This window comes from Leucoraja erinacea, chromosome 5 (genome assembly GCF_028641065.1).
Source record: "Leucoraja erinacea ecotype New England chromosome 5, Leri_hhj_1, whole genome shotgun sequence".
In the NCBI taxonomy this organism is placed as follows: Eukaryota; Metazoa; Chordata; class Chondrichthyes; order Rajiformes; family Rajidae; genus Leucoraja; species Leucoraja erinaceus.
This window is the reverse complement of record NC_073381.1, coordinates 42,216,779-42,242,741: the sequence shown is the minus strand read 5'-3', so window position 1 is coordinate 42,242,741 and position 25,963 is coordinate 42,216,779. Positions and strand designations below refer to the sequence as shown.

At 44.3% G+C, this 25,963-nt stretch overlaps 1 protein-coding gene across 5 annotated transcripts in view; it reads right to left on the bottom strand.

Moving 5' to 3' along the window:
• otofa (otoferlin a) overlaps window positions 1-25,963 on the bottom strand; it is a 255,023-nt gene that overhangs the window by 150,803 nt on the left and 78,257 nt on the right. For all 5 annotated transcript variants that reach the window (XM_055635427.1, XM_055635423.1, XM_055635424.1 and 2 more), the window contains exon 4: window positions 6,625-6,724. In XM_055635427.1, the coding sequence (XP_055491402.1) occupies window positions 6,625-6,724 (100 nt within the window). The remainder of the gene's footprint in view (window positions 1-6,624; window positions 6,725-25,963) is intronic.

The window sequence follows — 25,963 nt, the reverse complement described above, 5'->3', positions numbered from 1 at the left end:
TGTTTCGCAGCTCTACCCATACCGATTCCACATCCTCCAAACTAATGCCCTTCCTTTCCATTGCATTAATCTCCTCTCTAATCAGTATCGCTACCCCACCTCCTTTTCCTTTCTCTCTATCCCTCCTGAATATTGAATATCCCTGGATGTTCAGCTCCCAGCCTTGGTCACCCTGGAGCCATGTCTCCGTGATCCCAACTATATCATAGTCATTAATAGCTATCTGCACATTCAACTCATCCACCTTATTACGAATGCTCCTTGCATTGAGACACAAAGCCTTCAGGCTTGTTTTCACAACACTCTTACCCCTTATACAATGATGTTGAAAAGTGGCCCTTTTTGATTTTTGCCCTGGTTTTGTCTGCCTGCCACTTTTACTTTTCACCTTGCTACCTATTTCTTCTACCCTCATTTTACACCCCTCGGTCTCTACGCTCACACATTTAAGAAACCCTTTCCCTTTAACTCCATCCTCCACTATCCCATTCAACACCCCACCCCCCTTATTCAGTTTAAAGCCATCCGTGTAGCAGTGGCAAACCTGCCTGCCAGAATGCTGGTCCCACACCTGTTAAGATGCAATCCATCCCTTTTGTACAGTTCCCCCTTACCCCAAAACAGATCCCAGTGATCTAAGAATCTAAATCCCTGCCCCGTGCACCAGTTCCTCAGCCACACGTTCAGGTCCCGTATCTCCCTGTTCCTGCTCTCGCTAGCACGGGGAACTGGAAGCAAACCGGAGATAACAACCCTGGAGGTCCTGCTTTTCAACATTTTTCCGAGCTCTCTAAAGTCACGCTGCAGAATATTCATCCCCTTCTTTCCGACATCGTTTGTGCCGACATGCACTACCACTTCCGGATGTTCACCTTCGCCCTTGAGGATTTTCTGCACTCTGTCCGTGACATCCTGGATCCTGGCACCAGGAAGGCAGCACACCATCCTCGCATCCCGTCTGTTGCCGCAGAAACCCCTGTCCGTACCTCTCACGATGGAGTCTCCCACTACAATGGCCTTGCCTGCCTTAGGCCTTTTTGGTTTTGGCTCAACAGCCCTATTCGCATCGCAAGCCAGTCCGCCGCTCACGTCTTCTGTCCCAACAGCTTCTAAGCGGATGAACCTGTTTACAAGAGGTACACCACCCGGGGACGTTGGCATTCCATGCTTCCCTCCCTTTCTCACTGTCTCCCACATTCTCTCTTCCAGTACCTTAGGTGTAACAATCTGTACTGTAGGACTTGTCGAGGAACGACTCCGTTTCTCGGACGAACCGGAGGTCATCCACTTGCTTCTCCAGTTCCCTAACACGGTCCTTCAGGAGCTGTACCTGGATGCACCTCACATTTGTAGCAGCCAGAGGCACCAGCAGTGTCCTTGACCTCCCACATACTGCAAGCATCGCACTGAATCAGCTTGCCTGACATATCCTTCTTTCGTCTCTCCCTCTCCAGCGTTTTGCGTAGCCTCCTGGCCAAAGACTCTCGAGCCAAAGACTCGCCCTTTTCACACAGGGCACTTCCCTCACAAGGCCGCTCCCTCACTTCTTCTTCTTCTATATAGTGTTTTTTGGCGGTTGGCAAACAACTTTTTTGGTGCATTACCGCCACCAACTGGCATGGAGTGTGGATCAAACAACACCATTACATATTCTAATAACCTATATCCTTCCGAACAAATTGGTTACCCTAAGAAAAAGCATCAGGATTTGATAGCACTTATTTGAACTCCCTTGCAAAATATCTACCAAATCAAATTGTACTCCTTCTTTTCTGAACTGCTCACTCATCCGTTCTCTCTCCTCCTCATACCTCTCACAATGTACAATGACATGCTCTATCGTTTCCTCTTGCCCACAGTATTCACATCTGCCTGTATTATGCTTGCCCATTACAAAAAGTGTACTGTTCAGACCAGTGTGTCCAAATCTAATTCTTGAAATCACTGTCTCCTCTTCTCTGTTCTTTCCTGCACATCTCATCTTTCCCACTTTCCTCTGGACTCTGTAGAACCACCGTCCTTTCCGTTCTTCCTCCCATTGCTTTTGCCATCTTTCCTTCAGTCTTTGCTTAATAATGTCTTTGATTTCAGTTTTACCTATGTTAATAGTTAAATCAATCTTACTTCTTTTTGTTACCTCTTTTGCTACCTTATCTGCCATTTTGTTTCCTCTAATGCCAATGTGTGCTGGTACCCATAAAAATATGACTGTAAGCCCCATCATTTGAATTCTGAATAGTGTTTGTTGTATTTCTATCAAAATGTCTGGTCTATTGTCTGAATGACTGTGCTGTAAACTCTTTATTGCTAAACTTGAATCTGAACAAATAACTGTCCTTAAAGGCCTGGTATCCTCGACCCACTGTACTGCTAACAATATTGCAATCATTTCACCTGTGTATATTGAGACCTCATTATTGACCCTCTTCCCTACTTTGATGTGAAATTCTGGTACAATAAATGCTACTCCTACATTATCTACTGAATCTTTTGATGCATCTGTATAAATTTGGACAAAACTGTAGTATCTGTCAATGTATTCCTGTATGATGACTGAATTATACATATGCTGTTTATCCTTGTTTTTCTGTTCTAATATTGTAAAGTCTACTGTTGCATCTGGAAGTATCCAAGGTGGAATTGAAGGTAATGGAACCGTTGGAACCACATTTAATTGGGCTATGCTAATTTGTATTGCTCTCTGGGTCACTGTCCATCCAAAACTTTTTGTTTCCCTTCTCTCCTTTTCCCAGCATGGTTTGACAGTAACTTGTACTGGGTGTTCTTGACTGTGGCCCTGTAGGTTAATCCAGTAATTCAATGAAAGCTGTGTCCTTCTCATCTCTAGAGGCATCTCCCCCATTTCAACCTGTAATGCTGCTGTTGGAGTTGTTTTTATTGCACCTGTACATATTCTCAATGCCTGGTATTGAATGTTGTCTATTTTCTTAAGAGAAGTACTTGATGCGGACCCATACACCACACAACCATAATCTAACACAGATCTAATTAACCCTGTGTATATAGCCTTCAAAGCTGTTCTATCTGCCCCCCAATCACATCCAACTAAACATCTCATTACATTAAGTATCTTCTTACATTTGTCCACTACTTTCTGAATATGAACCATCCATGTAATCCTCTCATCAAACCATAAACCTAAAAATTTATAGTATTTTACTCTCTCCAATTCCTGGTTATATAATTTTAGTTTTACCTCACTATCAATTTTCTTCCTAGTAAAAAACATTATCTTTGTCTTTTCCACAGAAAATTTGAATCCCCATTTATATGACCACTCTTGTACCTTTATTATAGCCCTCTGTAATTTCTGCACAATAAACTTCACATTTCTCCCCCTTTTCCAGATTGCCCCATCATCCGCAAACAGTGAAACTCCCATTTCATTTACAATTTCTTCATATACATCATTTATCATTACTAAAAATAGTAAAGGACTTATTATGCTCCCTTGAGGTGTTCCATTTTCAATATCTAATGTTCCTGAGTATTGATTTCCAACTCGTACTTGTATTGACCTCCCAAATAAAAAATCCTTAATCCATCACGTCCGCTCGCTAAGAGCTGTCCTGCTTAAATTGACTGATAAATTGCCTGATTTACCAATTTACAAGCAAATTCCTCAGTTTTCAACTGTTTTCACCCCTCTGACTCACTTCTCTCCTCCCACTTGGGCTAGAGCCAATCAGTCGTATCTCTTGCTAATCTGCTGCTGCTGTTGTTCCTCCCAAATCTACAGCAGTTCTCATTGGTATAAATACCTCAGTGGTATTTATCTAGAAGGCAGAGGAGCAAATTAAATGCCGCTTGCCATCATATAAGGGTAAAAAGGTTATACGCGCACGAGCAGCAGAGTCCCTACAGACACGAGGGCTGAGCATAGGTAATAATATAATGAATGAACATGCACAATGCATGCTTCTGCAAACAACAATGTGATGATGACCAAGTAATTGAAGTAGATTTTGTGCAAAGCATAGTTTTTGCTTGGGACCCAAGTGGCAAACCTGTGCTCTTTTTTGAAATAGTGCCAAGAGAGCTTTCACATTCACTGCTGCTATAAGAAATCTGATATTTGCCAACAAAGCTCAGACTGTTGCCCTCATGTCTTTGGATTCCAATATTGGCAACGACTTGAGAGCATAGTATTTCTCCAGCAATTTGCCCTCCAGGACGAGCCACGGAATACTAATTTTCTGAACAAGGATAGCGGTGATGGCTCTACTGGGTACGAATCTGCTGTCTTCTTTCAGTGCACTTTCAACAAATTGTACATTATACTTCAATGAAAGCTAGAGGTAAAATATGATGAGAATCAGAAACATTTCTAATTTAGCTTTGTTTTAGGAAGAGTTTATATATTTTACATTCAATTGCACCAGTGTTGTTATGGCAACAAATTTGCTGTTGGCTTAGCATCAATATGAGTGCTATTTATTCACTCAAAAGATTAAGATTATGGTGGTATATATCTAGAAGGCAGAGGAGCAAATTAATGTGATGCGTTGCTTATATTATTGAGTATTGATTTCCCAGGAAATCATTGTGATTAGTATTATCAATATAATGCTGAACAATGAAATATGATGAATACATTTTCAACTAAATGTGTGCATTAAAGGAGTAATACGTTCAAGCAACACTAGCTTTGTCCTCACATTTCATGACATGGTGTAATGTTATAAGATGCAAGTCTGTCCTATGGTGTTTGATGCTGAGCTGCTTCTGGAGACAGGCAAATAGCTCGCTTTCGTAGGCATGCCTCCAGTTTCATGGAATCATGACATCACAGGTAAAGGCCATTTGGTCCATGTAGAATCTGTCAGCTCTTTGTCAAGCGACCCACTCTGATTTGCCAGTTCATTCGGCATACTCCCGCAAGTAGCTACCTTCAAATATGTAATCATTTGCCTTCTGAAAGCTGCAATTATAAGATGTTTTACCATCACTGAACCATCTCTTTAGATTTTAGAGATAAAAGTGTGCAACAAGGCCGTTTGGCCCACTGAGTCCACATCGACCAGCAATTACCCTGTACGCTAACACTAATGTACAATTTACAGAAGCCAATCATTTGGAGAGTGGGAGGAAACTGGAGCACCTGGAAAAATACCTCGCGATCACAGGGAGAATGTACAAACTCAATGCAGACAGCACCTGTAGTCAGGATCGAACCTGGTGCTCTGGTGCTGTACAACAGTGCTCTACCACTGTGCCACTGTTTCCTTAAACATAATTTCAATAATATTTTCAGGTTGGGTGGCCTGCGGCATTACACACACACTAACTCCCCCCACACACACACTAACCACCCCCCTTGATATTATATTAATATTATTAATTATCTCCTTTTACTCCATCCCTGCCCTATCTCGAGTGGCAGAGAGAGAGAGGGTGGGAGAGTGGGAGGTGGATGGAGGGGGGAGAGGGGGGGGATGGAGAGGGGGGAGGGGGGGAGGAGAGGGGGGGGGAGAGGAGGGGGGGAGAGGAGAGGGGAGGGGGGAGGAGAGGGGTGGAATTGGGGGATGGGGAAGGTGGAGAGGGGGGGAAGGGGGGGAGGGGGGGGAGAGGGGAGAGGATGGGGGGGTGGAGGGAATGAAAGGGGAGCGGGGGAAGGGGGGAGAAGGGGGAAGGAGGGGAGGGGAGGGGGGGGAGAGGAAGGGGGGAGAGAGAGAGGGAGAGGGAGGACTTGAACTCGTTGAGCTGGCGGTACGGACTGGGCCGAATGTGAGCGTGCAGCGGGCCTCGGCAGCTCTCGGGACCTCACGGGACATCTGAAGCCCTTGGAAGCCCAACCAAATTACTGCATGTTCAGTGGCTTCAATCCAGAGCCCGGGGGGGGGGTGGCAGCATGCGGCGTCACATACACTAACCACATTTGCTCCTTTTACACCTCAATGTATTTTTTTGTTTACCACTTAGTTAGTAGGTAAGAATTCTGAAACCTTAACTATTTGGAACTTAAATGTTCTCCACTTACAGTTTTAAATTGATCGGCTGTGTACAGAAATTGCAGAGCCTTTAATAACCTTGAAACACAAGAACTAATGGCCCTCAAAATAGAAAGATCCTCAGTGTTTTATTCTGCGCCTACACAGGTTAAATTGCAGAGGACAACATCAGTAATGTTGCACACAAAGGCATGCTGCACATTGCACAATGGATTGTATTGTTGAGGCCAAGTCAATGGATAATTTTTAAGGCAGAAAAAGATAGTTTCTTGATTAATACAGGTGTCAAGGGTAATGGGGAGAAGGCAGGAGAATGGGGTTAGGAAGAAGAGATAGATCAGCCATGATTGAATGACGGAGCAGACTTGATGGGATGAATGGCCTAATTCTGCTCATATCACTTATGACATGAGGTTTGGGAGGAGGACAAGGTTATGGATGGAGGGGGGGAACTCAGTTGATCAGGTATTTGTTTTACATATACCAATGGTTCTAACATAAACCTTAACAAATCATATCAGTTAGATCTCCAAGTCACGTCCTCCTTCTTTGGAACGTAGTTTTCATTCTGTTTGCACTACTGAAACATAGAGTGAGACAACTTGAGGAGAGAAAAACACTGAGAAAAGAGAACATTTTTCCAGCAACTTACTCTGATGGAGCTGTTGTTGTCGTCTAATAATGTGTCTGATACTTCCAGCTGTCCTTCCTCCACCACTTTCTGTAATATCATCCCAAACGTCCCAATTAGCCTGCAAGTAATGAAAGTGAGCATAAGCATTTCTTGACTCCATTGCAAGTCATACCATTATGAAATATAGTCATCATATTATTTCCAAATGTAACTCCATTTATAGTTTGCTCTGCGTGATCTAAACAAAACTATTTAGAGAATTAGACATTATGTACATAATGCAAACTAAAAAGCCAAAGTGAGATGCAGATAGGACAGGGTCTTTGGCCAGCTAAATCCATGCTGACCACTATTTACAGTAATCACATCCTAATCTCATTTCATTATCGCAATGTTATCATCACTCATCACTCATCTACATTGTGGGGGCAATTTAGAGAGGCAAATTAAAAAGATTTTCCTATGTGGGGGGAGCATGCAGAGAAAACCCTGCAGTTCACATAGATACTTTGGATACTCCACAAAGGCAACAGGTTTGAACCCGGGTAGTTGGAACTGTGAAGCAACAGCTCATCTAGCTGCGTCTGCGCTGCTCCTTCTGCGTGCAAAGAAATGTACACGATTGAAACTCTCTTCTGCAATTGGTGTTGGGTCATTGTTAAGCCAAGATTGATGGATTTTCAATAATTAGCCCAGAGCATACAGACAAACTGGGAAAATAGGCTTTCTTTGTTCATCAGACTGCACAGTAAATTACTTTCACTGTAGAATGGAACATAAGGTAATAGGGCAGGGCTGGATTCTGCAGGGAAAAGGTAAATATCGGTGCTTGCACAAATGCAGAAATCCAAAGCTTGTTAGCAGCTACTCATGGGTAATGCTGTGAGTGCATTTCACTGCTGAATTCCTCACAGATTCTGATGCAATTCCTCATGGATCCGATACAATGCTTTTCCACTTATTTGGAAATCTGTTCAAACAGCTTGTTCCAGGTTGGACCGAGTCCAGGGAGTTCCCATTCATTTATTTTATTCACCTTTATAATTGTTTTTTGTTTGGAATGTTTTAATTAAAAAAAAATTATTGTTTAAATATATTCATAATTTAATTATTTTCCACTGCTTTAATTCTCCTGCATATTTGTCAAATATTTGGAGGATTAATGGTTCTGTTACTTCGTTCAGTTTCTCCACCGATTTCATTCAATCATACAAATCATCTCATGCATAGGTCAGGAAGAATTGTTTCTTTTATTAATTAGTGCTTGAAAATAAGCTCATCCATTTTAGATTTAGCCTGTTGCATATATTTACTTATCTTTGTGAGATCTTCAATTTGGAGGAGTTGAAGATTATCAGGGCACACTAACAACATTGATGGTTTTTATATATGAGGTAATTTTACAGTTCATTGGTTTCAATGTTATGCCTTAATTATTGCACTCTTTAATGGGTGCATATGATATTTAAGACTGTTATTTCTATTTATATATTGAATCAGCGTTCCCAATTCCAAATTCTGTTCACAATTCGAATTCTGTTATTCCTGCTATTTGGTTCTCTTTACATTGCTTGATTTTAATGCCTAATTTTATTTCTTTAATAATTTCCAGTAGGTAACATCAGACTGAGGAATGACAGGGGGGGGGGGGGAACTGCCTTTCAGGGTCCCTACCTGGTCGGAGAGGCAGCTTTTCTCCGGGCTGCAGCACTGACCCGTCCTCGCGGCCTACCAGCGGGCCTGGAGCGGCGTTTCCTGTCGCGGACCGCCCAGAACTTCGGCTTCAGCAGCAGCACAGCGCTGGAGCGCTATCGTGGAGCGGGCGATGCCTTGCCTGGGTCACCGCGCTGGAGCTCCGGTGAGCTGAGACCACCGGGAACAACATCGCGGAGCTGCGGGACTGTGGAGAGGCCAGCTGCGGGCGGCGGCGCCGAACTTTACACTGGGAGCCTGGGATCTCGCGACGAGATCGCCAGTTGTGGATCTCCGACCGGCGCGACCTTGTTGGCTTCGGAAGCCGCGGCCTCCAGTACGGAGGCGGCCGTTCCAGGGTTCCCATGCCGCTGTGAGGACTCTCCCGACGCCGGAGCAACATCACCCGGCGAGAACGGCCAGGAACATCGGGCCTCCGTAGAGGCAACTGTGGAGGCCTCAATAGGCCCGACAATGGGTGAACTGGGGTTGGGGACTGGACTTTGTGTCTTCCCTCATGGTGGGAGTCATTGTGGGGGGATGTTCTTTGTGTTTAAGACTCTCATTGGTGTTATGTCTGTATTCTTTTTTTGTGTGCTGCAAAATGGCAAAAAGCATTTCACTTCATTACACCTCGGTGTATGTGAATGTGACTAATAAAATACCTTTGATACCTTTGACAGAAGAACTCCTTCATTGAAGGACATTAATGAATCAATTTTTTGAAAAGCCAAATCGTGTTTCAAAAAAATCTAAATTTACTATGGAAATTTCACAGCCTCCGTGGTGAGATTCACGCCGATGACTCCAAGACTTTGTTCTGTATCTGAATCACCATGATATCAAATAGTTATTCATTGATAACTGACAATAACATTTTTTATTTGCTTTTTAAAGTGGAAGCTTTAATACTTTTCAAGAAAGGTAAGCGGTGTGAACTCTTAGCCAGGTACAATGGATCTGTGTTTTGATTCTGCCTCATTTCACAATGACATTTGCCAATTAGCTTTCAGCTGAGCATAGCCTCTACTGTGGGCTATTTACTTTTTGACAACCAAACTTAACCCAGCATTTCAGTACTAGTTCCTCCATTTGGTGCTTTATCTCTTTATGTATATAACCATATAACAATTACAGCACGGAAACAGGCCATCTTGGCCCTACAAGTCCGTGCCGAACAATTATTTTCCCTTAGTCCCACCTGCCTGCACTCATACCATAACCCTCCATTCCCTTCTCGTCCATATGCCTATCCAATTTATTTTTAAATGATACCAACGGAAGCTCATTCCACACCGCTACCACTCTCCGAGTAAAGAAGTTCCCCCTCATGTTACCCTTAAACTTCTGTCCCTTAATTCTGAAGTCATGACATCAGAATTGTTTGAATCTTGTTTGAATCTTCCCTATTCTCAAAGGGAAAAGCTTGTCCACATCAACTCTGTCTATCCCTCTCATCATTTTAAAGACCTCTATCAAGTCCCCCCTTAACTTTCTGCGCTCCAGAGAATAAAGACCTAACTTATTCAACCTATCTCTGCAACTTAGCTGTTGAAACCCAGGAAACATTCTAGTAAATCTCCTCTGTACTCTCTCTATTTTGTTGACATCCTTCCTATAAATGGGCAACCAAAATTGTACACCATACTCCAGATTTGGTCTCACCAATGCCTTGTACAATTTTAACATTACATCCCAGCTTCTATACTCAATGCTCTGATTTATAAAGGCAAGCATACCAAAAGCTTTCTTTACCACCTTATCTATATGAGATTCCATCTTCAAGGAACTATGCACGGTTATTCCCAGATCCCTCTGTTCAACTGTATTCTTCAATTCTTTACCATTTACCATGTACGTCCTATTTTGATTTGTCCTGCCAAGGTGTAGCACCTCACATTTATCAGCATTAAACTCCATCTGCCATCTTTCAGCCCATTTTTCCAAATGGCCTAAATCACTCTGTAGACTTTGGAAATCCTCTTCATTATCCACAATACCCCCTATCTTGGTATCATCCGCATACTTACTAATCCAATTTACCACACCTTCATCCAGATCATTGATGTACATGACAAACAACAAAGGACCCAACACAGATCGCTGAGGCACCCCACTAGTCACCTGCCACCAACCCGACAAACAACCATCTACCATTACCCTCTGGCTTCTCCCATTCAGCCACTGTTGAATCCATCTTGCTATTCCTGCATTTATACCCAACAGTTGAACCTTCTTAACCAACCTTCCATGAGGAACCTTGTCAAAGGCCTTACTAAAGTCCATATAGACAACATCCACTGCTTAATCCTCGTCAATTTCCCTCGTAACCTTTTCAAAAAATTCAAGAAGGTTAGTCAAACATGACCTTCCAGGCACAAATCCATGTTGACTGTTCCTAATCAGACCCTGTTTATCTAGATGCTTATATATATTATCTCTAAGTATCTTTTCCATTAATTTTCCCACCACTGAAGTCAAACTAACAGGTCTATAATTGCTAGGTTTACTCTTAGAACCCTTTTTAAACAATGGAACAACATGCGCAGTACGCCAATCCTCGGGGACTATTCCCGTTTCTAATGACATATGAAATATTTCTGTCATAGCCCCGGCTATTTCTACACTAACTTCCCTCAATGTCCTAGGGAATATCCTGTCAGGACCTGGAGACTTATTCACTTTTATATTTTTCAAAAGTGTCAGTACTTCTTTTACTTTGAAACTCATAGTATCCATAGCTACTCTACTAGTTTCCCTTACCTCACATAATTCAATATACTTCTCCTTGGTGAATACCAAAGAAAAGAAATTGTTCAATATCTCCCCCATCTCTTTTGGCTCTGCAGATAGCTGTCCACTCTGTCTCTCCAATGGACCAATTGTATCCCTCGTTATCCTTTTGCTATTAATATAGCTGTAGAAACCCTTTGGACTTACTTTCACCTTACTTGCCAAAGCAACCTCATATCTTCTTTTAGCTTTTCTAATTTCTTTCTTAAGATTCTTTTTACATTCCTTATACTCCTCAAGCACCTCATTTACTTCATGCTGCCTATAATTATTGTAGATCTCCCTCTTTTTCCAAACAAGATGTCCAATTTCCCTTGAAAACCAGGGCTCTTTCCAATTTTTACTGTTTCCTTTCAACCGAACAGGAACATAAAGATTCTGTACTCTTAAAATTTCCCCTTTAAATGTCCTCCATTTCTCTTCTACATCCTTCCCATAAAACAAAATGTCCCAGTTCACTCCTTTTAAATCATTTCGCATCTCATCAAAGTTAGCCTTTCTCCAATCAAAAATCTCAACCCTAGGTCCGGTTCTGACCTTCTCCATAATTATATTGAAATTAATGGTATTGTGATCACTGGACCCGAAGTGCTCCCAAACGCATACCTCCGCCACCAGTCCCGTCTCATTTCCTAACAGGAGGTCCAGCACTGCCCCCCCTCTAGTAGGTACCTCTATGTATCGCTGCAAAAAACTATCCTGCACACATTTTACAAACTCCAAACCATCCAGCCCATTTACAGAATGTGTTTCCCAGTCTATGTGTGGAAAATTGAAATCTCCCACAATCACTACCTTGTGCTTACTACTAATATCTGCAATCTCCTTACATATTTGCTCTTCCAATTCTTGATCCCCATTTGGCGGTCTATAATACACCCCTATAAGTGTTGCTACACCTTTCCCACTTCTCAGTTCCACCCAAATAGCCTCCCTAGATGAGCCCTCCAATCTATCCTGCCAAAGCACTGCTGTAATATCTTCCCTGACTAGCAATGCAACACCTCCAACTCTTGCCCCTCCAATTCTATCACACCTGAAGCAACGAAATCCTGGAATATTTAGTTTCCAATCACAGCCCTCCTGCAACCACGTTTCACTGATTGTCACAACATCATACTTCCAGGTGTCTATCCAGACTCTAAGCTCATCCACCTTTCTTACAATGCTCCTAGCATTAAAATATGCACATTTAAGAAACCCCCCGCCTCTTATTCTCTGTTTATTTCCTTTTTCTTCTTTCTCCTCTTGTGTCCGAGTGCTTCCCTTTTCTGCTTCCTGCCTCCCATTCTGTCTACTAGCGTTCTCTATTTGAGTCCCTCGCCCCAACCATTCTAGTTTAAAGTCTCCCCAGTAGCCTTTGCAAATTTCCCCACCAGGATATTGGTCCCCCTCGGGTTCAAGTGCAACCCATCCTTTCTGTACAGGTCCCACCTTCCCCAAAAGAAGTCCCAATGATCCAGAAACTTGAATCCCTGCCCTCTGCACCAGTCTTTCAGCCATGCATTTATCCTGCACCTTGCTCCATTCCTACTCTCACTGTCGCGTGGCACAGGCAGTAGTCCTGAGATTGTTACCTTTTTGGTCCTTTTCCTTAACTCTCCTCCCAACTCCCTAAATCCTCCCTTCAGGACCTCTTCCCTTTGTTTTACCTATGTCATTGGTACCTATATGTATCACGACCTCAGGCTCCTCTCCCTCTGATTTCAGGATATCTTCGACGCGTTGAGACACGTCCGAGACCTTGGCACCAGGGAGGCAGACCACCATCCTGGTCTCCCGACTGCGTCCACAGAATCGACCCCCTAACAATAGAGTCCCAAATTACTATTGCCCTCTTCTTTTTGTCCCTACCTTTCGGAGCAACAGGGCCTGTCTCTGTGCTGGAGGCCTGTCCGCTGTCGCTACCCCCGGAGAGGCTTTCACCCTCATCCGTACTCAAACAGGAGTACTTATTTGCAAGGTGTACCGACATTGGAGTACTCACTCATCCCTGCCTCTGCCCCTTGCCCTTCCTTAGCGTGACCCACACGTCTCTCTCCCATGCTTTTGGAGTGACCACCTCTCTATAACTCCTCTCTATGACCTCCTCACTCTCCCGGACCAGACAGAGGTCATCGAGCTGCTGCTCCAGGATCCTTGTATGTCTTGGGATACTCCAATATTATTTTTAGATCATTTTAATTTATTGTTTTAAAAGGGTAAATAATTAAAATAACTGCAATGAAACAACTGGATGTAATGATCTCATCACTCATTTCATTTTACTTCTTCAAGTGAAAACTTGCCAACTGAATGGAATATTTTACACAAAGAGTTATTTGTAAATTTGTCTGGAAAGACGAACTAATACTTTATTTCTTTTATGATTGAAATAAATTCTAACTTATTGCTCACCACCATTCCTTTTATAAATGAACCATATTGGTTTCAAGTACCGAGATCAGAAGAGTACACTCGCTGAAATTAATTGTATAGTAAAATTATTTCCCTGCAAGTTACATACCATCCTGAGTTGGAAATATGCTAATGTTCCTTCATTTACACTGGGTCTAAATGAAACAACTCCCTCCCAGCAGTAGTATGAGAGCACCTTCACCAGTGGTATGCAGTGCTTCAAAAAAGCAGCTCACCATCGCCTCCTCGAGGACATTAAGTGATGGGTAATAAATTCTACCATTGTCAGAAGTGAATAAGAAATCTGTCCATAATGAATTTAAAATAGAACAGTACAGCACAAGCACAGGGCCTTCGGCATACAATGTCTGTGCTGAACATGATGCCAAGGTCATAATTTATTTTCCTGCACATATCCCATATCCCTCCATTCCCTGCGTATCCATGTGCTTATCCAAAAGTCTTTTAAATGCCACCAACATATCCTGCTTCAACCACCACCCCAGCAATATGTTCCAAGCACTCACCACCCTCTGTGTAAACCACATATCTAACAATGCTCCTCTTACCGTCTACTAAACCTGTGGCCTTCTTAATTTTTTTACTACTATCAGGTCAACCCGCAACCTCCTGCGTTCCACGGAAACAATCCAAGTCTGTCCAAGTCTCCCCCGTAGCTAAGATTCCCTAATCCACGCATTTATTTCAATGAGTGAAATTACTGTCTTTCAGATGTAAAATCTGCATTTGAAAAATGTAAAGCTATTTTCATTAAATGTAAAAGTAAAAACTACACATTTTCTTCATGGGTCATTTATTGGATTTATGGCCCAGCTTTGATAAAAGACGAACATTTTATTAAATTGACTAGATTATGAAATAGCATTTGAGTAGACTAAATTAACATTCACATATCCTCTCATTATGACAAACCAACACAAAGTTCGCAAGAGACAGCCAAAAGGGTAGTTTTAAATAAATATTCCTCAGCATGGAGTAGAATTCAAAAAGGTTTTCTCTAGATTAACAGCCAAATAAAGCAGGATCTCCTCGCTTTGCATGCAACCATTGGCGCTCAGGTTAATTTCTGCATTTATGTTAACCACTGTTGTGGGACGTATCACTGAAGGAGATGAGTCAGAGTATAGAAGTGAGATTGACCGTTTGACCAAATGGTGCCAGCACAATAACCTGGCTCTCAACACCAGCAAAACCAAGGAACTGATTGTGAACTTTGGAAGAGGTAGTATGGGGACCCATAGTCCCTTTTATATGGGTCATATGGTGTTATATGGCAGAGAGGGTCATATGGGTTATATGGTCATATGGATTATATGGTGGAGAGGGTCAAGAGCTTCAAATTCCTGGGCGTACATATCTCTGAAGATCTCTCCTGGCCCGAGAACATGGATGCAATTATAAAGAAAGCACATCAGCGCCTCTTCTTCCTGAGAAGATTACGGAGAGTCGGTATGTCAATGAGGACTCTCTCGAACTTCTACAGGTGCACAGTAGAGAGCATGCTGACCGGTTGCATCGCGGCTTGGTTCGGCAACTTGAGTGCCCAGGAGCGTAAAAGACTGCAAAAAGTTGTAAACACTGCCCAGTCCATCATCGGTTCTGACTTCCCCACAATCGAGGGGCTCTATCGCAGTCGTTGCCTCAAAAAGGCTGGCAGCATCATCAAAGACCCATACCATCCCGGCCACTCACTCATCTCCCCGCTGCCTTCAGGTAGAAGGTACAGGAGCCTGAAGACTGCAACATCCAGTTTCAGGAATAGCTGCTTCCCCACAGCCATCAGGCTATTAGAGTCAACTCAAAACTCTGATCGTTAAATAGCTCATTGCACTTTATCTGTTTATTTATGTGTGTATGTGTATATATATATATATATATATATATATATATATATTATATGTATATTCATTGTTATATGGTCACACTGATCTGTTCTGTTCTGTATTTATTTATGCCTACTATACTGTTGTGCTGAAGCAAAGCAAGAATTTCATTGTTCTATCTGGGACACATGACAAAAAACTCTCTTGAAGCTTAAATCTCATTACTCTATTTGTACAATTTGGACATGTTTCAAAGAACTCAGAATCTACTGCTTAATACTTTCAATGGCTGCTTTTTAACTATTGTTTAGCTGTCTGTTAACAATCTGATTGGTTTGATGTTTCATGTATAAGAAATGTTAATTAATGTTTGAGTAAGGCTGAAGCCCTCTCATCTTAAAGCTATATAGTCTAGTATTTTTATCCTAGGAACACCACCAATATCAGCCAGCACTGGTGAAGTTTGACTAAAATTAGAACATAGAATGTAGAGCAGCTCAACACCAGAACTGACCATTCAGCCCACAATGTCTGTGCTGAACATAATGCCAACACCAACTATTATCTACCTGCAGATAATCCATATTCCTCAATTCCTTGCATATCCATATGCCTATCCAAATGTTTTTTTAAATTCCACTATCATATCTGCCTCAACCACCACCACTGGCAACGTGTCCAGGCAACCTTGCCCCACACATCTCCTTTAAACTTTGGCCCTCTCACCGTAAAGCTATATCCTCTCGTATTTCTGTCCTCGGAAAAAAGATTCCAGCTGTCTACTCTATCTTTGCCTCCCCAGGGCCCGACCATTCCCTCTGATGATCCTGCCCTTGTTTGACTTCCCAAAATGCAACACCTCGCATATCTGCATTAAACTCCATTGGCCATTCCACAGCACAATTGCCCAGGTGATCAAAATACTGCTGTAAATTTTGATGACCATCTTCACTATCTACGATTCCACCTACTTTAGAGTCATCTGCTAACTTACTAACCCTGCCTTGTCCATTCTCATGTAAATCATTGATATAGATAACAAACTGCAATGGGCCCGGCACAAATCCCTGGGGCACACCACTAGTCACAGGCCTCCAGTCAATAGACAATAGGTGCAGGAGTAGGCCATTCGGCTCTTCGAGCCAGCACCGCCATTCAATATGATCATGGCTGATCATCCCCAATCAGTACTCCGTTCCTGCCTTCTCCCCATATCCCTTGACTCCGCTATCTTTAAGAGCTCTATCCAACTCTCTCTTGAAAGCATCCAGAGAACCGGCCTCCACCACCCTCTGAGGCTGAGAATTCCACAGACTCACAACTCTCTATGTGAAAAGGTATTTCCTCATCTCTGTTCTAAATGGCTTACTTCTTATTCTTAATCTGTGGCCCCTGGTTCTGGACTCCCCCAACATCGGGAACATGTTTCCTGTCTCTAGCGTGTCCAAACACCTAATAATCTTATATATTTCAATAAGATACCCTCTCATCCTTCTAAATTCCAGAGCATACAATCCCAGTTACTCCATTCTATCAACATATGACAGTCCCACCATCCTGGGAATTAACCTCGTGAACCTATGCTGCACTCCCTCAATAGTAAGAATATCCTTCATCAAATTTGGTGACCAAAACTGCACCCAATACTCTAGGTGTGGTCTCACTAGGGCCCTGTACAACTGCAGTAGGACCTCTTTGCTCCTATACTCAACTCCTCTTGTTATGAAGGCCAACATGCTATGTTCTTTACTGCCTACGGTACCTGCATGCTTACTTTCAGTGACTGATGAATAATGATCCCCCAGATCCAGTTGTACTTCCCCTTTTCCCAACATGACACCATTTAGATAATAATCTGCCTTCCTGTTTTTGCCACCAAAGTGGATAACCTCACATGTTCCCACTGCCATCCAGCTTTGCGTCATCTACAAATTTGCTAATGTTACTTTTAATCCCTTCATCTAAATAATAAATATATATTGTAAATAGCTGTGGTCCCAGCACCGAGCCTTGCGGTACCCCACTAGTCAATGCCTGCCATTCTGAAAGGGACCCGTTAATCCCTACTCTTTGTTTCCTGTCTGCCAACCAATTTTCTATCCATGTCAGCACCCTACCCCCAATACCATTTGCTCTAATTTTGCCCACTAATCTCCTATGTGGGACCTTATCAAATGCTTTCTGAAAGTCCAGGTACACTACATCCACTGGCTCTGCCTTGTCCATTTTCCTAGTTACATCCTCAAAAAATTCCAGAAGATTAGTCAAGCATGATTTCCCTTTCGTAAATCCATGCAGACTCGGACCTATCCTGTTACTGCTATCCAAATGTGCCGCTATTTCATCTTTTATAATTGACTCCAGCATCTTCCCCACCACTGACGTCAGGCTGACTGGTCTATAATTCCCTGTTTTCTCTCTCCCGTCTATCTTAAAAAGTGGGATAACATTAACTACCCTCCAATCCACAGGAACTGATCCTGAAACTATAGAACATTGCAAGTAAGAAAACAACTTTCCATCTCCACTCTGATTCCTTCCACAAAACCAATTCTGTATCAAATTCTCTATTCTCTTGTCATTTATTTATTTATTTAAATACGGTAATAAGGAATAGGAGTAGAATCAGGCCATTCAGCCCATCAAGTCAACCCCGCCATTCAATCATGGCTGATCCATCTCTCCCTCCTAACCCCATTCTCCTGCCTTCTCCCCATAACCTCTGACACCTGGAAATGTTCATTTATCATTAGGTATTCCCCCCAAAAAGTTTGTAAAATAAAAATGTTACTGATAATGAAAAGTGAAATTTCAGTGATTCAATTCAGCTCCCTCACATCATCCCACCCTATAATTCCTTCATGCATATTTACTGTGACCCCAATTTGAATTTCAACATTTATTTCCAATACAACATTTCTCGAAATAGAAATACTAATTGATCATCAGTGTCACAATTTGAATCTAGAGGTTTATTCACATATTTCATACGTGAGACAAGGCCATTTGTCTCCCTGAGTCTATGGTGGCTCTTAAAGCAATTCCAGAACAATTTTGTGTTAACGGATCCACAATGAAAGTGATTGTGGCCACTTCTTTAATGCCTACAGCATTTAAACGAGCCTATTCTGATATTTAAGTATTTCTTTGTCAGAAATCATGGGGCTGGGAATTTTTTTAAAGAAACTGTCCTTACCTTTCCTTTATTCTATGAAGGATAAATTGTTCCACATTATTCTCAGCCATAATTATTTAAGACAAGATATTTAGATTTCTGAAATCATGTGCGAATCACACACGTTCAATTATAATTAGATATGGGTTGTCTATTCTGCTACAGCTCGTAGCAAAATTATGAAAATGTATCAAACAGCAATTCCAATTACATGGCAGATTAATACCGTATTTCCCGGCAATGAAGACGCACCTGCATCAAAGACGCACCCCCAATTTAAGTTGCTAAATTTAGAAAAAGGGATCGCGGGACAGGATCAAGAGTTTGGTTTAGTCCAGGGGTCGGCAAAATCGCCTGCATGCCCGGGACTGGTTGCAGTTCCCAGATCCGTCGCGTCCGTGGGACTGGCTTCTTTGACAACACCTTTTAGTATTTTATTATTTAAAAAATAGCATTCTGCTTGCTCCTAGCTAATGATTATTTATTCCAATACATCTTGTTCAAAATTGGGTCTTCCACTCAAAGATGTACAGTTTGTCTCTGTCAAAAAATAACATAAAATGAAGGTTGTGAATAACTTGTGAGACAACAAAATGAGTTCTAATGAGCTATTTGACAGTTGACAGCCAACTCAATAAATCAACCTGAAGAGTACACAATGTCTGTACAGCATTAATTCACAGTGAATTCAGAAATAATTTCACAGCATTGTAGAACCAGACATGGAATAAACAGTCATCAGCTACTTGTCCCTCAAAATTACAGGAAGGATGTGGAGGATTTGCAGAAGAGTTTTATCAAAATGCTCTATAAATAGAGGTTGGATAAGCTTGGTTTATTTTCTCTGGACTGCCAAGGCTGAGGGGAGACATGATAGAAGTGTACAAAATTATGAAAGGCATAAATAACGTAGACAGTCAGAACTTCTTCCTGAACTTGGAAAAGTCAAAGTCCAGAGTGCATAACGTTTAAGATAAGTGGGACAACATTTAAAGGAGACGAGTGTAGCGGCACCAAACATGGTGAATAAGGCCAGACACCAGGCAGGTTCAAACAGTAGTTTTATTCAGGTGTTACATGTTAAGTTGGTCCGCTAACGTAATTACCATTGCTGCTGTAACTGAGCGAGGTTGTTCTCTTGGGCTCAGCTACCTGTTGATTCCCCAGGTCTCTTGTGGCCCTTGTGGCTAAAGGGATCAGGGGGTATGGAGAGAAGGCAGGGTTGGGATACCGAGTTGGATGATCAGCCATGATCATATTGAATGGCGGTGCAGGCTCGAAGGACCGAATGGCCTACTCCTGCACCTATTTTCTATGTTTCTATGTTTCTATGTCTCAAGGTGAGATAAGCTTAAGTAGCAGGCCACTCCCCCTAGGCTGTGATGTCACGTGCCAGCCCTCGTAGCTACTGACGAGGGTTCGACCATAAGTGGTCTGTGTATCAGCTGATGCCACACTAGACTAGGTGCAGATCCGTTGGCCCCATTCCCCAAGGCAATATTCCACCACGGACCCATTCCCCAAACTGCGCAGGTGCGGCTGAGGGGTTCCTGTTGTGATGCCAGAGATCCCTGTTGTTACGTAACCCTCCCCCAACTGCGTCTCGCAATCCCTCTTCCTACCCCTCATCCTTCAGCACTCTCTCCCCCTCCCTTTCACCCTCCCTCTTTTTCCCCCTCTCCTCCTCCCCTCCCTCACCTCTCCCTCCCTATCCTTTCCTCTACCCTCAGTCACTCCCTCCCACCCTCAATAACTCCTCTCTACTCCCTACCCCCCTCATATCCCTCTATCTCCCTGCTCCCCCACTCCTCACCCCCCTATCCTACACCCACTCTCCCTCCTCACCTCCCCTACTAATCTCCTCTCCCTCTATCCCACACTCCCTGCCACCCCCACTCCCCCACCCTCTACCTCTATCCCTGCCTCCCCCACTCTCTCTCTCCTCCCCTACTCTCCCTCCTCACCTTCCTCTCCCCTCCCTCTCCCCCCTCCAATCCCCTGCTACCCCACTCCTCACCGCCCCCCTATCCCACCCCCCACAATGAAAATTTCGATGTTTTTAAAAAAAATTAAAAATTACCCCTATCCCACCTCAACCCCACAATGAAAATCGCAATGTTTTTTAAATGAAATTCTCAATGAAAATCGCAATTTAAAAAAAAAAAAACCTAAGCACAATGTTAGCTATTAATGAAAATGGAAGAATTTGATAAAAACATTTTTTTTTTGAAAATCGCGATTTTTAAATGTAAATGAGATTCGGGATCCCATTGTGATGGCATTGTGACATCGAGGGAAGTCCCAATGTGACATCATTGTGACATTGAATGTGGCTGGCGGGCAGAGCAAGTGGACAAGTGGTTTGAAAAGTGATTTTTGTAAAGATATAAATGTCAATAACGTGTAAAATATACCATCAATCTGAAGAGGAGAAGGGGAAGAGGAGGAGGGGAAGAGAGGAGGGGGGGAAGAGGACGGTGGGGGAGGAGGTGGGCGCGAGAGGAGGCGGGGGAGAGGAGGGGGAGAGGAGGAGGGAGAAATGGGGGGCAGAGATGGGGGGGGAGAAAGGGGGGAGTGGTGGGGAGGAGAGGGGGAGAGAGGGGGGGGGAGGCTGGGGGGGGGGAGGAGGGGAGGGGGTTAAGTGAGGGGGAGGAGGAGGGGGCGAGGGTAGAGGAGAGGAGGAGGGTGGGGAGGAGAGAGGAGGAGGGTGAGAGGAGGAGGGTGAGAGGAGGAGGAGGGAGGGGGGGGAGAGGAGAGAGGGGGAGAGGAGGAGGGGGGAGGAGGAAGAGGGGGGAGAGGAGGAGAGGAGGAGGATGGGGGGAGTAGGGGCGGGGAGAGGAGGAGGAGGAGGGGAGGGGAGGGGGGGAGGGAGGAGGGGGGAGAGGAGGGAGGGGGAGAGGAGGAGGGAGAGGAGGGAGGGGGAGAGGAGGAGGGGGGGGGAGAGGAGGAGGAGAGAGGAGGAGAGGAGGGAGGAGGAGGAGGGGGAGAGGAGGAGGGGGGGGAGGAGGAGGAGGGGAGGGGGGAGGGAGGAGAGGAGGAGGGGGGAGGGAGGAGGGGGAGAGGAGGGAGGAGGAGGGGGAGGAGGAGGAGGAGGGGGGGAGAGGAGGAGGGGGGGGGGGAGGAGAGGAGGAGGGGAGGAGGAGAGAGGGGGGGGGAGGAGGAGAGGAGGGGGGTGAGGAGGAGGAGGAGGGGGAGGGGGAGAGGAGGAGGGGAGAGAGGAGGGGGGAGAGGAGGAGGGGGGGGGGAGGAGGAGGAGGAGGGAGGGGGGGAGGGGGGAGGAGAGGAGGGGGAGAGGAGGAGGGGGGGAGGAGGAGGGGGAGGGGAGGGGGAGAGGGAGAGAGGGGGGAGAGGAGGGGGGAGAGGAGGAGGGGGAGGAGGGGAGGAGGGGGGGGGGAGGAGGGGGGAGAGGAAGGGAGGAGAGGAGGGAGGGGGGGAGAGGAGGAGGGGGGGAGGAGGAAGGGGGGGAGAGGAGGAGGAGGAGGGGGGGAGGGGGGGAGGAGGAGGGGAGGAGGAGGAGGGACCCGACTCAAGACGGTTCAGACCCGAGATGGACCTGACCAGAGGCGGGCACGAGGGCTCTAGTACAGGACCCGACTTGCTCGTCCTCCACTAGCAGCGCATGGAACACAGGCCGCCGCAGTCTTCACCTATGATCTTTGGTCTTCAGTCGACGGGTGGGGAGGGAGGTCACTCGCAGTGTGAGCAACAACGGCAGGCAGGCAGCTCCATTGTGACATCATCAGCGAATGCCAGCCATTTTTTTTCAAAGTTTCTTCAGATTTGTGAACATTTTGATTAATAACTCGAAAAATAATGCATGAATGTTTCAGATAAGACGATTTAGACACACACACACATACATACACACACACGATCAGAGTTTTATAATTAAAGAGATAGATAGATATAGATGTGCTGGGCTAGTCTTATTTTACACAGCGGGTGGTAGGTACCAGAATTGCGTTGCCAGAGTTGGTGGCGGAGGCAGATACAATAGTGACGTTTAGGAGGCTTTTTCATAGGCACATAGTGAATAGAGAAATATGGTGCAGCAGATGAGATTAGTTTGTCTTGGTATCATGTTCAGCACATATTTTGTGGGCCAAAGGGCCTGTTCCTATGCTATATTTTTGTATATTCTATGTTCTAAAGCTCTGTTGCCCCTTTGATGAATCAATTATTTCTACCCCCTGCTTTCCACCCACCCACCATAACCCTCCAATGATTTCCTTTTCAAATATATTTCATGTTACTATTAACATAGAAAATAAGTGCAGGAGAAGGCCATTCGGTTGCTGGATGAACAGCACCGCCAATCAATATGATCATGGCTGATCATCCAAAATCAGCCGTCCTGCTTTCTCACCATATCCCTTGATTCCATTAGCCAGAAGAGCTATATCTAACTCTCTCTTGAATACATCCAGTGTATTGGCCTCCACTGCCTTCTGTGGCAAAGAATTCCACAAATTCACAACTCTCTGGGTGAAAATGTTTTTCCTCATCTCAGTCCTAAATGACCTACCCCTTATTCTTAAACTGTGACCCCTGTTCTGGACTCCCCCAACATCGCAAACATTTTTCCCACATCTAACCTGTCCAATCCCTTAATAATTTTCCATGTTTCTGTAAGATCCTCTCTCATCGTTCTAAATTCCAGTGAATAGAAGCCCAGTCAATCCATTCTTTCATCTTATGCTAGTCCCGCAATCACGGGAATTAACCTGGTGAACCTAAGCTGCACTCCCTCAATAGCAAGAATGTCCTTCCTCAAATTAGGACACCAAATCTGCACACAATACTGCACTATTGAATCTGGATCTACATTCAAAATAGTCATACATAAAAAATAATCTAATCTCTCCATGATCTTATCGATTGTTGCTAACAAAATTACGCTCCCAAGTCAGGAAATAAAAACACTTTTGTCCATCACTCTGCAAGCACGAAATTTTGAACACATTGCCAGGCACGAGAATTCAAATAATCTCAAAGCATCAAGAGACATTTCCTTTTTTGGCCATTTAAAACTCTGCTGTTGAGCACTTTCATGAGTCATTTGTCACTGCCTTTGACAAGTTATGGTATTTTGGACTTCAAAGCAAGTTACCATTATCCATAATTTCACTGAAGCATTGTTTGTGGCTATCGCGTTTCCTCTCAAATTGCTCTGTTTGAACTGTTGTTGATGGCTCATTCTCTGACTTTTTAATTAATTCAGGAGTTCCATCTCTATGCCATTTAATATCCTTTCTTTTCCCCTCAAGCTCTCTCTAAGCTGAGCTTGTCTGTGATATCCACCCGATATTGGGGGAAATGAAAATCCTATTAGTTGACTGCAATGCAGAAATGCATTGAATTGCTGTTCAGCACACGTGTGAAATCCAGCTTCCATTTGCCAATTGCATTGATTATGGGTGGGCGGATGGACTCGCGTCGCAGCCGCCTCTGCAGTCCGTCTGTCTTTTTAATTTTTTTAAATTTTTGTCTGGTTTAAGTGTAGTTTATAGTGTTTTTTTAAACTCGGTATGTGGTTGGGGGGTGGGGAAACTTTTAAAATATTTTCCCTGTACGGAGGACCCAACCTCTTTTTCCTGTCGGGTCTCCGTTGTCGTTGGGGCCTAGCACCGTGGAGCGCCCTCCAACCGGAACGACCTGGGGCTCCAGTCGTGGAGCTGCGGACTTACTTACCATCGCGGATCTGGCCGAGTTCGGAGCGGGAGGAGCTGTGGTGGCGAGCTGCTGCGGCCCGACCCCGGAGATTCGGAGGCTCCAGCCGCAGGTCTCGTGGACAGTAACACCGGGAGCCCGCGGGTCCCTGGTGGGAGACCGCTTTTTGGGGCTTCCCCAACGGCGACTTCTCTCGCCCGAGTTGCGGTGTTGAGGATGACCTGGAGCGGGGCCTTACATCGCCCGGCACGGCTTTAATGGCCGCGGCCCATGGGACTTATTTACCATCGCCCGCCGGGGGCTTGGACTCTGACATCGGGAGGAGAATGGGGAGTGCAGGGGAGAGATAAGACTTTGCCTTCCATCACAGCGAGGAGGAGATTTGCTGTGATGGATGTTTGTGTAAATTGTGTTGTGTCTTGGTTCTTCTACTTGTTTGTATGACTGCAGAAACCAAATTTCGTTTGAACCTCAATGAGGTTCAAATGACAACAAATAAATTGTATCATTGTATTGTATCATTTCCTTTTGTCTCCGATTCTTCATACCTCTTTCACTTATTTTCTTTAAGATATCCTGCACTTCACATGATTTGACAGCATTTCAGACTCAACACTTGTACAATTCAGGTCATCAGTAGTTCTAGACTTCTTATCCCACACCTTCAACATTTACAAGTCGTCTTTCTTCCAGTAATTTCATAAAATTATGCACCTCCTTCTTCTCATATTTCTCCAGAGCTATCTTTTGTTATTTATTTATTTAGTGAATGCAAAGTCCTTTAGCCAAGCAGTTGCCTCTTGATTTGCTGTATGAAGGGTGACAAGTCATCCTTTGAATCTTTGTTGAGGGCATGCTTCAATGATGTGTTGCATTGTTTGATGCTCTCCACAAGCACACCGTGGGGTTGGACTGCTGCCCCATTTGTGAAGGCTGGCCAAGCAGGGGCCATGTCCAGTCCTGAATCTATTCAGCGTCGTCCACTGCTTCCTTGGGAGATTGGTGCCAGGGGCCGGTAGGGTGGGGTCTGACACCAGGTGTTTATTTGGGACGTCCTTGGACTCCCATTCCGTTTTCCAAGCTGATTGGATGGTGAAATCAGCTGGTGGTGGGTTCTTCCAAATTGGTCGTCTAGATGGAAGTCGAGCAGTGGGTGGGTTGAAGATGTCCATGTGAATTGGCAGGTGAGGGGAGTTTTTGGTCTTTTGGAGCATCCTTTGAGTGAGGACTACTCGCCGGATGTGTGGAGGGGCTATGTTGGATAGGACAGGGAGCCAGGGGAGTGGTGTTGAGCGGATTGTTCCTGTGATGATCCTCATTGTTGAGTTCAATTGGGTGTCCACATGGTGTATGTGGGATGACCTGGACCAAACAGGGGCACAATATTCAGCTGAAGAAAATGCAAGGGCTAGTGCTGAAATGCGCAGTGTGGGGGCTGCTGCCCCCCACTTTGAGCCAGCAAGCTTACCGAGGAGATTGTTTCTGGACTTCACCTTAGCTGCTGTTCTTTTGAGATGTTCCTTGAAGGATAGGGTCCTGTCAAGGGTCACTCTGAGGTATTTTGTTATTTACCAATGCCTTTAATACCCTCTGTCACTCTGCTCTATAGGCTGCCTCACCATTTAACTTTGTGTGTCCTTCGATCTATCAGAGACTTTGTTTTGTGTTCTCTCTACATCTCCTCAACCCTATGTTCCACTTCCCTGACACACACAGCCCCACTTATCAGCATCTTGCTTTAGCTCCAAATTTTCCATGATGCTGCCTATCCTTTTGAATATTTTCA